This window comes from Crinia signifera, chromosome 4 (assembly GCF_055691185.1).
Source record: "Crinia signifera chromosome 4, ASM5569118v1, whole genome shotgun sequence".
Taxonomy (NCBI): Eukaryota; Metazoa; Chordata; class Amphibia; order Anura; family Myobatrachidae; genus Crinia; species Crinia signifera.
The window spans coordinates 9160961-9176589 of NC_139220.1; the positions used below are offsets into that span (position 1 = coordinate 9160961).

The 15629-nt window shown below is 48.1% G+C and overlaps 1 protein-coding gene across 4 annotated transcripts in view; it reads left to right on the forward strand.

The window, feature by feature from the left end:
• The window catches only part of LOC146073646 (sodium- and chloride-dependent betaine transporter-like), a 57324-nt gene extending 41936 nt beyond the window's left edge, over positions 1–15388 (forward strand). For all 4 annotated transcript variants that reach the window (XM_083181003.1, XM_083181002.1, XM_083181004.1 and 1 more), the window contains 13 exons: positions 1466–1600; positions 4657–4797; positions 5131–5212; positions 6043–6175; positions 6983–7117; positions 7921–8024; positions 8209–8333; positions 8719–8831; positions 9463–9600; positions 9905–10007; positions 10098–10198; positions 10352–10522; positions 10791–15388. In XM_083181003.1, coding sequence (XP_083037129.1) covers positions 1466–1600; positions 4657–4797; positions 5131–5212; positions 6043–6175; positions 6983–7117; positions 7921–8024; positions 8209–8333; positions 8719–8831; positions 9463–9600; positions 9905–10007; positions 10098–10198; positions 10352–10522; positions 10791–10937 — 1628 coding nt within the window. In that variant the 3' untranslated portion in view covers positions 10938–15388. The remainder of the gene's footprint in view (positions 1–1465; positions 1601–4656; positions 4798–5130; positions 5213–6042; positions 6176–6982; positions 7118–7920; positions 8025–8208; positions 8334–8718; positions 8832–9462; positions 9601–9904; positions 10008–10097; positions 10199–10351; positions 10523–10790) is intronic.
• Positions 15389–15629: the final 241 nt, after the last annotated feature.

The following is a 15629-nucleotide window of genomic DNA, read 5'->3' on the forward strand; positions in this document are numbered from 1 at the left end:
TAACGGTCACATTACAGTTTGTATTTGACATATGCAGTTAGGAGCTGGGTGTCTGGTACTTTAACTCTCTCTCTGAGGATTAGTAAATAGTACCCACAGCCTGTACACTGCCAGGGAGCTCCCACGTTCCCAGGGATTGGCATGGGCGAGGCCCAAGGAGCAATAGGAGCAGTCGCTATTATCTGTTTTGTTACAAATAAGGTTTCATCTCTGAGAGCGCAGAGCGGAGCCAACCAGGAAACAGATCTGAGCGCAGGAGAAAACACTGTATAATATAAAGCACGTGGACTGGAATTAACTCCTTCAGTGACTGCTGCCCAGCAGGCGGAGGAGACCAGGCGCCCTATTGCAGAACACAGAAGCTACAGCAGACATTTCTAGTTCTGCAGAACGCTCCGCTATGACGGGCAATGTGCTCTGCAGACGCTTCCTGGGAAATGCATGTGAACCTAATGGTGTCAACCTAATGACTGTCTAACAACTTACTGGTGACCCAATGACCGTATCTTGTCACATCGCTCCTCTTCTGAATTTGGGAGCAGCTGGGTGTGGCCGTCGGCATGTCGACAATAAATATGTTAAAAGTCAACACTACTGGTCGACAGACAATAAGCTGACACAAGAAAAATGTTGACATACCTTATGTCGTCACTCGTCGTAGCCAAAAGGTCAACATTAGTTTTTCGCTTTTTTTCCCAGAACCCGATTTTTTCTTACTTTACTATCCAATTTGACATAGAGAGGGAGAATATAATAATTGAATAGTGTGCCGGGCGCAGCGAGTCGACATAGACACCAAGAACCTGTGAAAAACTCACGTCAACATTTCTCATGTCATTTCCTGTGTCCAACTAAGCCATGTTGACCTTTTTATTGTGTGGACCTATGACCGGTCCACCATTAGTGGCTGACCTATTGACTGTTGACCTCAATTGGCTGTTGACCCTTTGACCCATACCCAGAGCCGGGTCAGGCTGCATGGGGCCAGGTTACCTGTATGTACAGAGAATGTGGTTCCTGTGGAACCTGTATGGACTGAGATATTCCTGTGCCTTGAAGTCTACAGGGTCAGACTGGCCCATGGGCGGTGGGGAGGGGGGAGCAGGGGAAGGGGTCTGAGGCCACTTCTTCCTTTATGCACCAGGTTCCAGATTGTGCACTTGTATTATACATTATTACTCTACGAGAGGGCCAAGTATGTGGCAGAGCAGGACCACGGCCTGGTGGCTGGTCGCACCCATGAAGTCCCTGGTTCCCTACAACCGCATTGCCCTAGTGGGCCCATCGCTCCCCAGTACGACACTACGGGAAGAAGTGTCATCGGTGAATTCTTACAAATTGGACAGATCTATGTCCATTCTCCCACAGGCGGTGAATAAGGAGCGGTGGGCCACACAATCAGCCCGTGACATCATACTGATGACATCACTGTGACGTAATGACCCTTTTTTTTGTGTTTTACCAGGAGCCTTCTTCATCCCCTACCTCATCTTCCTCTTCACCTGCGGGATTCCGGTCTTTTTCCTGGAGACGGCGCTGGGTCAGTACACCAGCCAGGGGGGCGTCACGGCCTGGAGGAAAATCTGCCCCCTCTTTGAAGGTTGGTTTGGTTCGCCCCGCTCTTGCATTCAGATTTCGTTTCACACGACCTGACGGGGCAGGGAAGCCATAGAAACCCAAACACTGGCAGCAGATGAGAAACTCTATTCAGGCCACAGTTATCAATCAGTAATCGCAGCCGTCAGGGGGGAAAAAGACGGCAGTGAAGGGGTTAATTTTTAAACCGCAGGCTCCGGCAACCTGCTGGGACTTGTAGTACCACAAAAGATGGAATGACTGCATGTTGCTTTCCTGGGCTCTGTGTAATAAAACATGTCAGACCAGAGCAATTTATTACCGTTATTGTAAACAGGACAGTTCCCTGCTGGGTCCTCCGGCATCAAAGCATGTGCGATTCTTCATGCACATTGTACCCTCTGGATATCCTTAGTTCCGCCAATAAATTAAAGTTCCCTGAAGTCTGATCTTACCTTGGCCATGAATCTTACTGAGTAACTGCTTCATCCCCCTATGTAACAGTGCCACCTAGTGGGGTACTCACTACCTGCAGGCTGCCAACTCTGATATTGTACTACGGTATATTCTGGTTTGTTTGTATTGAAGAGGTAAGTAAATAAGAGTGGTATGTTATGTTATGTTAAGATGAAACTGAGATATTTATAGGTAAATATAAATCATTATTGTGTTACACTGGGAGAGAGCGGCAGTATATGTGCCTGGGTTACAGCAGGAGTGATCGGTAGTATATGTGCCTGGGTTACAGCAGGAGAGAGCAGTAGTATATGTGCCTGGGTTACAGCAGGAGTGATCGGTAGTATATGTGCCTGGGTTACAGCAGGAGAGAGTAGTAGTATATGTGCCTGGGTTACAGCAGGAGAGAGCAGTAGTATATGTGCCTGGGTTACAGCAGGAGAGCGGTAGTATATGTGCCTGGGTTACAGCAGGAGAGAGCAGTAGTGTATGTGCCTGGTTACTGCAGGAGAGAGCAGTAGTATATGTGCCTGGGTTACACGGGAGAGAGCAGTAGTATATGTGCCTGGGTTACAGCAGGAGTGAGCAGTAGTATATGTGCCTGGGTTACAGCAGGAGAGAGCAGAAGTATATGTGCCCGGGTTACAGCAGGAGTGAGCAGAAGTATATGTGCCCGGGTTACAGCAGGAGTGAGCAGTAGTATATGTGCCTGGTTTACACCGGGAGAGAGCAGTAGTATATGTGCCTGGGTTACAGCGGGAGAGAGCAGTAGTATATGTGCCTGGGTTACAGCGGGAGAGAGCAGTAGTATATGTGCCTGGGTTACAGCGGGAGAGAGCAGTAGTATATGTGCCTGGGTTACAGCAGGAGAGAGCAGTAGTATATGTGCCTGGGTTACAGCGGGAGGGAGCAGTAGTATATGTGCCTGGGTTACAGCGGGAGCGAGCAGTAGTATATGTGCCTGGGTTACAGCAGGAGAGCAGTAGTATATGTGCCTGGGTTACAGCGGGAGAGAGCGGTAGTATATGTGCCTGGGTTACACCGGGAGAGAGCAGTAGTATATGTGCCTGGGTTACAGCAGGAGAGAGCAGTAGTATATGTGCCTGGGTTACAGCGGGAGAGAGCGGTAGTATATGTGCCTGGGTTACAGCGGGAGAGAGCAGCGGTAGTATATGTGCCTGGGTTACACAGGGAGAGAGCGGTAGTATATGTGCCTGGGTTACACAGGGAGAGAGCGGTAGTATATGTGCCTGGGTTACACCGGGAGAGAGCGGTAGTATATGTACCTGGGTTACAGCGGGAGAGAGCGGTAGTATATGTGCCTGGGTTACAGCGGGAGAGAGCAGCGGTAGTATATGTGCCTGGGTTACACAGGGAGAGAGCGGTAGTATATGTGCCTGGGTTACAGCGGGAGAGAGCAGCGGTAGTATATGTGCCTGGGTTACAGCGGGAGAGAGCAGTAGTATATGTGCCTGGGTTACAGCGGGAGAGAGCAGTAGTATATGTGCCTGGGTTACAGCAGGAGAGAGCAGTAGTATATGTGCCTGGGTTACAGCGGGAGAGAGCAGTAGTATATGTGCCTGGGTTACAGCGGGAGAGAGCAGTAGTATATGTGCCTGGGTTACAGCGGGAGGGAGCAGTAGTATATGTGCCTGGGTTACAGCGGGAGAGAGCAGTAGTATATGTGCCTGGGTTACAGCAGGAGAGAGCAGTAGTATATGTGCCTGGGTTACAGCGGGAGAGAGCGGTAGTATATGTGCCTGGGTTACAGCGGGAGAGAGCAGCGGTAGTATATGTGCCTGGGTTACACAGGGAGAGAGCGGTAGTATATGTGCCTGGGTTACAGCGGGAGAGAGCAGCGGTAGTATATGTGCCTGGGTTACAGCGGGAGAGAGCAGTAGTATATGTGCCTGGGTTACAGCGGGAGAGAGCAGTAGTATATGTGCCTGGGTTACAGCGGGAGAGAGCAGTAGTATATGTGCCTGGGTTACAGCGGGAGAGAGCAGTAGTATATGTGCCTGGGTTACAGCAGGAGAGAGCAGTAGTATATGTGCCTGGGTTACACAGGGAGGGAGCAGTAGTATATGTGCCTGGGTTACAGCGGGAGAGAGCAGTAGTATATGTGCCTGGGTTACAGCAGGAGAGCAGTAGTATATGTGCCTGGGTTACAGCGGGAGAGAGCGGTAGTATATGTGCCTGGGTTACACCGGGAGAGAGCAGTAGTATATGTGCCTGGGTTACAGCAGGAGAGAGCAGTAGTATATGTGCCTGGGTTACAGCGGGAGAGAGCGGTAGTATATGTGCCTGGGTTACAGCGGGAGAGAGCAGCGGTAGTATATGTGCCTGGGTTACACAGGGAGAGAGCGGTAGTATATGTGCCTGGGTTACACAGGGAGAGAGCGGTAGTATATGTGCCTGGGTTACACCGGGAGAGAGCGGTAGTATATGTACCTGGGTTACAGCGGGAGAGAGCGGTAGTATATGTGCCTGGGTTACAGCGGGAGAGAGCGGCAGGTGCAGTCTGCTAGTAATCCCTGAGTTGCGCTACTTTGGCATCGCATGCAAACAGGAATTAGGCCCTAGTTGCACTGGATATGTAACAGGTCTCTGCTTATCCTTTGTCAGGTATTGGCTACGCCTCGCAGGTGATAGAGAGTTACCTGAACATCTATTACATCGTCATCCTCGCCTGGGCGCTCTTTTATCTCTTCAGCTCATTTACAGCTGACCTGCCGTGGGCCAAATGCAACCACACCTGGAACACAGGTAAGAAACGTCAGCACACCTGGGACATGGAGAAGAGAGGGTGGCCCATCCGCAAGACAGGTGGGAGAGTTAACTCCCTTAACCAGAGACAAAAATAGGAAATATGGGTGGAAAAAGTAACACAGGTAAAAATGGGTGACCACTGAAACACACCTGACATGCCTGTGACACAGGTGAGAAAGATGAACACCTGTATATATAATATAATTTAGTTTAACTCCGCCCGGCTGGGAAAGGCATCAGACAGGTCATGCTACAGTATATAAATAATAATACAACTAACATCTTGCGAACATCACCGGGTAACATTTCCCTTCTTACTTTGTCCCTCAGCAAATTGCGTTGATGACCTCAAGTATTCAGAGAACTTCACCGTATCACCAAACGCTACGTCCCCTGTTGTGGAATTCTGGGAGTAAGTGAGCATGCATGCACACGCACACACACACACACACAAAAGCACATATATATATATATATATATATATATATATATATATATATATATATATATATAGAATGATGTGTCACAGGATGGCACTCAATGCAGGTAATTGTTAATAGTCCGGTGCCAGGTACATATGAGAAACATGAAAGCACTTACCCCCTCTTACAGGAAAGGATTGAAACCAGCACACGGATATGAAGTGAAAGAAAAAACGTGGTTTATTGTACAAGCATTATTGCACAACAGACAGCTGTTCACCTGGTGAACAGCTGTCTGTTGGAACAGCTGGAACAGCTGTCTGTTGTGCAATAATGCTTGTACAATAAACCACGTTTTTTCTTTCACTTCATATCCGTGTGCTGGTTCCAATCCTTTCCTGTAAGAGGGGGTAAGTGCTTTTGTGTATATATATATATATATATATATATATATATATAACCATTCTGCACCTTGAAAACAGGATGTTGTTGCCAGGAAACGTTGGTTCTTTTTTTGCACTTTTATGACGTAAAATTTGTTGATTTTTACATAAGATTCTGAGTGCCGACATCTATATATAATCTATATATATATATGTGTGTGTGTGTGTGTGTGTAGGGTAACAGGCGACACTCCAAGACAACTTGAAAAATGACACCTTCAAGTGATCACGCTAACCGCTTGCAGGTGTCATTATTCAAGTTGTCTTGGAGACACCTGTTACCTTACATACATGTAGAGTAATGGGCAGACTTGCGGTGTTGCCCAGCGTTACGACACTGCGTTATGTACTGTACACCTCTATATATTTACCACTAGGAATCGAGCGCTGGGTCTGTCCTCTGGGATTGATAAGATGGGATCTGTCCGCTGGGAGCTCGCTCTGTGTCTGCTGCTGGCCTGGATCATCTGTTACTTCTGCATCTGGAAAGGAGTGAAATCCACTGGAAAGGTGAGTCCGGAGGTGAAGGGTTATATGCGCAGCCTCGCACCTCGCCACATTATCCCGCTGCCATTATCACTGATCGCATATGCGCTGTGCTCTGGGTGTGATATTGCAGAATGTGAATCCTTGCCGGAACTACATCACGTATTGAATATATCAGTAGCGATACCTTCGTTGTACTTTCTGGTAATACTTAATATTTGTGAGTTACCATTGAAGACTAGTGTTGTCATGGAAATAGTCACAAATATTGGTGATAAGACATTAGATCACTATGTACATGTACATAACCAATCTGGTCGAGTTTTGGGACCAGCGTGGAGCTCCGCGGGTACTACGGTGATGGCCCGTTATGGATAAGTGACCCACAGCTATTTTTCTTTATTGCAATATGTTGCCATGTGTTTTAAGATTTGTCTATCATGGACTTACAAATATATTCTAAAACTCATTTGAAATTTTTTGGTGCGTGGATATCGTTTTTCCTTCTGGAGGAAAGATTGTTTATTTAATTAATTATGGTATCAGGCACCGACAAGTTGGAAACTAAGTGGAGTGCGTTTTTTCTCTGTGCATCTTATATATATATATATATATATATATATATATATATATATATATATATATATATATATATATATATTTATTATCGGTGCTCCCGGCTATATGACCTTTTTCAGGATATACAGCTGTAACCCATGATCAGCCGTCTTCGCCTCCAATGCCTGAATGTCAGACCGTTGGATCTGTGCTTCTCATTGTTATGTGGTAATCACTGGATAACCTGTTACCTATACTGCCCCCTTGTGCCAGGTTGTGTATTTTACTGCCACATTTCCCTACGTGATGCTCATCATCCTGCTGATTCGAGGCGTCACCCTACCTGGATCGTATGAGGGCATTGTATTTTATCTGAAACCAGACATCACCCGTCTCCAGGACCCTCAGGTGAGGTGGGTCATGGGCAGTGTATAAAAATTACATTTTATGTTCCCCCAATTCTTCACATGAGCAGGGGTAGGGGGGCACTGTAGATATATATTTCTGCCCCTCGGTGTGACCCAAATACAAACTTAAAGCAATTGGCAGTATATATATACCGCAGCAAAAGCCTGTCCTGCCTGGTTTCCCCTCCACACTGTATGCACACAGGTCACCCCCACGCATAACTGGCTACACCCACATGACATTGGTCACTCCCATGCGGAACTGGCCACACCTGCACATCACTGTCTACAGCTCCTTCCCTTCTCACAGTAGACCTTTGGCCATTTTTCCCTGGCCCATGTGCCCTTTGATTTGCATCTATACAAAACAATCCAATATCATCTAAACTGGCTAAAATTCTTATACACTGGATGCCATCTCTTAAACGTTACCAAGGAAGTATGAGATCGAGACCTAAGTTACCAGTAGACTGTGACTCCATACAACATCAATTTTGCCCCCCTACACCATGCTGGTTTTATGGGTCATGTGACATGCAGTATGGGTCACATGATATTCGTGCCCTGTCCACCTAATGATACACTCCTCTGGGTGAAGCCTCATGTTGACCTTGTTAGTTCCTCTCCGGTGGTTGAGTGTATCTGATAGATGCCCTCTGTTGGGTTGGCAGGGCGGGTGAAGCGTAGGGCACTTGTCTCAGAGATACTGTATATACCTGGGGGCTTACATTCGTGGCATTATGGGGCAGTGATGCACATAACAGATAGAGAGTCAAAGCTATGTACCGCTTGTCCACAATGTAGGTCTGGATGGATGCTGGGACCCAAATCTTCTTCTCATACGCCATCTGCCAGGGTTGTCTGACGGCGCTGGGGAGCTACAACAAGTACAACAACAACTGCTACAGGTACTGTTACACCAGGCTGCACCAATCACAAGTGATCTCATTGAGTCTCTACAAACTTGTGTGACCAATCACCATACATTTGTCCCATGTTCCCATAACCCTCACACATCCCGCCAGTCTTCAATCTACTTGTTTATGCAGAACCACCCACACTAAGACACATCTGTCCTTTCTCCTTCTGCAGAGACTGCATCGCACTCTGTTTCCTGAACAGCATTACCAGCTTCGTGGCTGGGTTCGCCATCTTCTCCGTTCTCGGGTTCATGGCCCGGGAGCAGGGCGTCCCTATCTCTCAGGTAGCCGAGTCTGGTAAGTTGAATGTTTGTTGTTGCTGGACCTACTAATGGACAGTTGAGCTGAGACCAGAGTGACCATGGACCAGAGTGACACCACAAGCGGTGGAAAAGGAATGGTCGGCTGTTGGGACGAGATCTGGCTGGTGATGTCCAAAGAATGGAAGTCACCACAAGTGGGATGTTTGTCTGAAGGACGCAGCCATACCATGTGGTCATCTCAACTGCTCAATTCAAAGCCATTTTCTACATTTGTCTACAGATTTCCGGACCTCTGTCTTCTTCATGTCATCAGTAGGACTCTCTACAAACCTCAGAATAGACTCTATGGTGTTATATTTACTAATGAGAAGTTTGCCTACAGAGTTCTTGGTGCATCACAGGTGTCTTCTCCATTGCAGGTCCTGGGCTGGCTTTTATTGCCTATCCAAAAGCTGTGACAATGATGCCGGTTTCTCCTCTCTGGTCATGCCTCTTCTTCCTCATGCTCATATTTTTGGGACTGGATAGCCAGGTATGGTGCACATTGTTGAAGTGGGTTTTGAGGGCATTGTAGGTTCGTTCTGCTTCTACCTGAATTGGGCCTTGGTTGTACTGAGTATTTATTCGGGTAGTGGACGAACGTCTGTCACAGCTCTTGGGGCTTGGTTTAGAGGTGCACCTTAAATGGAAGAAACATTGGTAGTAATCCATCTATCCTTACGTCTAGATCGCAGGTTCTCAAACTCGGTCCTCAAGACCGCACACAGTGCATGTTTTGCAGGTCTCCTCTCAGAATCAAGTGAAATAATTAGCTCCACCTGTGGATCTTTTAAAATGTGTCAGTAATGAGTGCACCTGCTGGGTGACCTGGAAAACATGAAGTGTGGGGTCCTGAGGACCGAGTTTTAGAACCACTGGTCTAGATTATTAATGACTCCAGTTGTCACAAATCATAAATCTGTGACAGTATACTATATTTTCAGTAACTTTACATAAAAAAAAAGTTTTGGTAGAATTTTTGTCCATAATGTCCTTATCCAAATTCTCCTTAAGTTGCAATTCTGTGTAAATTGTGGTACAGGTGTGACGTTACCTGACCAATGAGAATATGATACCTCTTACATGTTGTGTTACATACGTGTTCCTTTGTCCTTCCCATGCAGTTTGTCTGTGTGGAGAGCCTGGTCACGGCAATCGTAGACATGTTTCCCGAAGTGTTCAGGAAGAAGTACCGGCGGGAATTCCTCATCCTGGGAATCGCTGTGATCTGCTACCTGCTGGGCCTCATCCTCCTAACTGAGGTAGAGTAATGTTATCCAGTGCGGCAGGAGCAGGGCTGCACCTACCATAGGCAGCTGCCTAGGGGCTCTGGAATCTGTGGGTGCACTTTAGTCTGTCCCAAAATAAAGAATGACTCTACCAGACCTTATTGCAAACATCCGGTGATGAATGTCTAAGACGTCCCCTTCACACTTTCACCTGAGGGTCTGGAAAGATGTTTTTTTTTCTTTACATATTTTGCCATTACTTCCTATATTGTACAGAGAAATATTAACTATATCAGTAATGGTTTGTATGTTCTTGCTTGCTCTTCTCTCCCGGTAGGGTGGCATGTACGTCTTCCAGCTCTTTGACTATTACGCGGCCAGTGGAACCTGCCTTCTCTGTGTCGCTATCTTTGAGGTGGTGTGCATTGGCTGGGTCTACGGTGAGTCCAAACACCGTTTACTACCAGGATTGTAGCTTCCAAAAGACTTGGAAATTCCCATCAGCCGTAATGCTTCATGTTCCTCCCCAGGTGCGGACCGCTTCTACGATAACATAGAGGATATGATTGGCTACCGGCCGTGGCCACTGATAAAGTTCTGCTGGCTGGTCACCACCCCCGCGGTGTGCCTGGTGAGTTTTTACACAGCAGATCAAGGTCCTAGGGGGCCTCTGCTGTTTGGGAGCTGTGTCTGAAGGGTTGAGATCCAACACAGGGATTAAAGGCAGATTGCTCTGATTGAATCCATTCATAGCTGAATTTCCTATGTTGTTCCTCCCCCGCAGGGCACCTTCTTGTTTTCCCTCATAAAGTACACGCCCCTGAAGTACAATAATCGCTATGTGTATCCACCCTGGGGATACGCCATTGGCTGGCTCATGGCAATCTCATCCATGATCTGCATTCCTGTCTACGCCGCCTATATCACTCTGAAGACCAAAGGCCCATTCCTTCAGGTAAGATCTCCGAATGGGCTGCGAGACTTCCGGAGCTTCCTTTCCATAGATCCATTTTCAATGATAATGTTTTTTTCCTTTTGAATTACTTTATTGATGTCTTTATGTTTATTTGTGTTAATGTTGTAACATAGTTTATTGGAAATTAGGAAACATTCTCAGTAATCACCCGCTAGATTAAGGCTCCGGCTGGCCAGTTTGACCGAATGCTTTCGGCAGGCCATCGATGATAGTAATCTGTATTTATATTCTGGCTATGTCCTGACAGAGGCTGAAGCAGCTGGTTACTCCACACGCTGACCTCCCACAGCCGAAGAAGTATACCTTGGACTGCAGGGAGCCCTGGAAACGTGGGGCGCTGGGAGTCGAAGCGATAGATGGACTCATCATGCCGGACAAAGAGACACGGTTCTGATGGAGCTGCAACTCATGTACAACCCTCCATCTAAGCCACAATGGCCCATACACGCACAACTAGTAGTGCCTGGAACTCAAACAGTTCACCTGCCCCACTACCCCACTTCCTATGCCTTCTACTCTTGTCATATCTCCACCTACCCAGGCCAGGGGACCTGATGTATTGTTGTATACTCTATCCCCCATAATGCATCTCTGGTCCTTCCTCTTCCTCCGACACCTTGTGTGATGGTCCCTACTCCTTCACCCACCGTGTAATGGTCACTTCTCCACCCCATGTGATGGTCCCTTCTCCACCCCATGTGATGGTCCCTTCTCCTCCACCCTGTGTGATGGTCCCTTCTCCTCCACCCCGTGTGATGGTCCCTTCTCCTCCACCCCGTGTGATGGTCCCTTCTCCTCCACCCTGTGTGATGGTCACTTCTCCTCCACCCGGTGTAATGGTCACTTCTCCACCCCATGTGATGGTCACTTCTCCACCCCATGTGATGGTCCCTTCTCCTCCACCCCATGTGATGGTCCCTTCTCCTCCACCCCATGTGATGGTCCCTTCTCCTCCACCCCGTGTGATGGTCCCTTCTCCTCCACCCCGTGTGATGGTCCCTTCTCCTCCACCCCGTGTGATGGTCACTTCTCCTCCACCCGGTGTAATGGTCACTTCTCCACCCCATGTGATGGTCACTTCTCCACCCCATGTGATGGTCCCTTCTCCCCCACCCTGTGTGATGATCCCTTCTCCTCCACCCTGTGTGATGGTTACTTCTCCTCCACCCTGTGTGATGGTTACTTCTCCTCCACCCTGTGTGATGGTTACTTCTCCTCCACCCTGTGTGATGGTCACTTCTCCTCCATCCAATGTAATGGTCACTTCTCCTCCACCCGATGTAATGGTCCCTTCTCCTCCCCATGTGATGGTCCCTTCTCCTCCCCATGTGATGGTCCCTTCTCCTCCACCCTGTGTGATGGTCCCTTCTCCTCCACCCGTGTGATGGTCCCTTCTCCTCCACCCTGTGTGATGGTCCCTTCTCCTCCACCCCATGTGATGGTCCCTTCTCCTCCACCCTGTGTGATGGTCCCTTCTCCTCCACCCCATGTGATGGTTCCTTCTCCTCCACCCCGTGTAATGGTCCCTTTTCCACCCCATGTGATGGTCCCTTCTCCTCCACCCCATGTGATGGTCCCTTCTCCTCCACCCCATGTGATGGTCCTCCCTTCTCCTCCACCGCATGTGATGGTCCCTTCTCTTCCACCTCGTGTAATGGTCCCTTCTCCTCCACCCCATGTGATGGTCCCTTCTCCTCCACCCCATGTGATGGTCCTCCCTTCACCTCCACCCCATGTGATGGTCCCTTCTCCTCCACCGCATGTGATGGTCCCTTCTCCTCCACCCCGTGTAATGGTCCCTTCTCCTCCACCATGTGTGATGGTGATTTTCGACCTGGGTTCACCCTTTCACACAGAAGAAATACCCGGGTAGAAATTTTCAACCCGGTAATATGCTTTTCTGTGTGAAGGGGGGGTCAGTCTGGGACCGGCAAAATGACCCGGTAATGAAAATGCATCATACTACTAACTGACATGTATTATAGTGTATGTAATATTGTAGACTTGTGTATTCTACATAAAATATGTTATTTTATACAAGTCACTGTAACAGGATTAGGTGGTGGGCTGGGACACTCAGACTGCCTGATGCCTCCATATCTGTCCTGTCCCTAGCACTGCTGTGTACCTCCATATCTGTCCTGTCCCTAGCACTGCTGTGTACCTCCATATCTGTCCTGTCCATAGCACTGTACTGTACTGTACCTCCATATCTATCCTGTCCCTAGCACTGCCCCGTGCCTCCATATCTGTCCTGTCCCTAGCACTGACGTGCACCTCCATATCTGTCCTGTCCCTAGCACTGTACTGTACTGTACCTCCATATCTGTCCTGTCCCTAGCACTGTACTGTACCTCCATATCTATCCTGTCCCTAGCACTGCCCAATGCCTCCATGTCTGCCCTGTCCCTAGCATTGTACTGTACTGTACCTCCATATCTGTCCTGTCCCTAGCACTGTACTGTACCTCCATATCTGTCCTGTCCCTAGCACTGCCCCGTGCCTCCATATCTGCCCTGTCTCTAGCACTGTACTGTACTGCACCTCCATATCTGTCCTATCCCTAGCACTGCCGTGTACCTCCATATCTGTCCTGTCCCTAGCACTACCCTGTGCCTCCATATCTGTCCAATCGCTAGCACTGCCATGTACCTCCATAGCTGTCCCGTCCCTAGCACTGCTGTGCACCTCCATATCTGTCCTGTCCCTAGCACTGCCCTGTGCACTGTATTGTGCCTCCATATCTGTCCTGTCCCTAGCACTGCCCCGTGCCTCCATATCTGTCCTGTCCCTAGAACTGCCCTGTGCCTCCATACCTGTCCTATCCCTAGCACTGTACTGTGCCTCCATACCTGTCCTATTCCTAGCACTGCCCCATGCCTCCATATCTGTCCTGTCCCTAGAACTGTACTGTGCCTCCATATCTGTCCTGTCCCTAGAACTGCCCTATGCCTCCATATCTGTCCTGTCCCTAGAACTGTACTGTGCCTCCATATCTGTCCTGTCCCTAGAACTGCCCTATGCCTCCATATCTGTCCTGTCCCTAGAACTGCCCTGTGCCTCCATACCTGTCCTATTCCTAACACTGCCCTATACCGCCATACCTGTCCTATCCCTAGCACTGTACTGTGCCTCCATACCTGTCCTATTCCTAACACTGCCCTTTACCGCCATACCTGTCCTATCCCTAGCACTGCCGTGTACCTCCATACCTGTCCTATCCCTAGCACTGTACTGTGCCTCCATATCTGTCCTGTCCCTAGCACTATACTATACCTCCATAGCTGTCCTGTTCCTATCACTGTACTGTACTGTGCCTCTATATCTGTCCTGTCCCTAGCTCTGTACTGTACTATGCCTCCAGTCATCTGTAGGACTGGTCTGATCTTACATCACACCCCACCCCCCCTCCATATTTTGCACATCCTGTACAATATCCCTCACTTTTTGTTTGCATTTGATGGATTGCTGTTACAGACGTCCACCAACAGGGGGCGATACGCTTTCATCACATAGCGATGCTGGCTCTGTTGGTCGTAGCGTTCAGTTTAGATCAGTATAACATGGATTTGTATGAGGTTAGGACACTGTGATACTAAATAACAAGTCACATAACAAACCGGGGGCCACTTAGTATCTAGGGGAAATTAATTTGCTAATATTGTCCCTTGTTGCTGGTGTTATATGCTGCTGATGGATGTTCTCGTCTATGACATTTATATCCAAATATCAATGCAAAGTCATAGACTGTTTTTAAAGTACATTAATCACCTACATGTAGGTAAGCAGCCATTATGCGGGCTAACTAATAAAGATCAATAGTGACATCACTGAGAGTGCAGCCTATCCAATCACTAGTATCCAGTGACATCACTGAGAGTGCAGCCTATCCAATCACTAGTATCCAGTGACATCACTGAGAGTGCAGCCTATCCAGTCACTAGTATCCAGTGACATCACTGAGAGTGCAGCCTATCCAGTCACTAGGAGCCAGTGACATCACTGAGAGTGCAGCCTATCCAGTCACTAGGAGCCAGTGACATCACTGAGAGTGCAGCCTATCCAGTCACTAGGAGCCAGTGACATCACTGAGAGTGCAGCCTATCCAGTCACTAGGAGCCAGTGACATCACTGAGAGTGCAGCCTATCCAGTCAAAAGGAGCCAGTGACATCACTGAGAGTGCAGTCTATCCAGTCACAAGGAGCCAGTGACATCACTGAGAGTGCAGCCTATCCATTCATTAGGAACCAGTGACATCACTGTGAGTGTAGCCTATCTAGTCACTGGTAACCAGTGACATCACTGAGAGTGCAGCCTATTCATTCATTAGGAACCAGTGACATCAATGAGAGTGCAGCCTATCCAGTCACTGGTAACCAGTGACATCACTGAGAGTGCAGCCTATTCATTCATTAGGAACCAGTGACATCACTGAGAGTGCAGCCTATCCAGTCACTAGGAGCCAGTGACATCACTGAGGGTGCAGCCTTTCCAGTCACTGGTAACCAGTGACATCACTGAGAGTGCAGCCTATCCAGTCACCAGGAGCCGGTGACACCACTGACATTATGGGTTACATTTGAATGATCATTGGTCCAGCAGGGCCGCACTGATGGTCACTGGCTTCCAATGGAATGATGCGTTGTTTCCTCTCAAATACTGTCCATAAAATATCTGCCACGCAGAGTGGAGAGGTAACACACCCTGAACAAATAGACTACTATGTACAGTAGGGCATTAACTATATGTATTTAAGAATTATGCATCATTGATGTTCTTTCTTTTGTAAAGCCTTTGATCTGATAGTAAATTTACTACTTCCATAAATGTATTTTTAGACATTTTTACGTTGATTGGTGTTCTTCACGGTTATCTCTGCACCAAATACCAGCTGACTCCCGTGACCATTATTACGTGGGGAAAATGTGAGATAAAGTCGTGATAGCTGGGTGGGGGAATCTTCCCGTCGGTAAATGCCACAGGATTTTACTGACGTGATTTGGACACTGGGGTTATTCGGTCCTGTTAGTGCATGGCACAGGAGTATATGTACTAATCCTTGGAGAAAGATAAAACGCAGAGAGA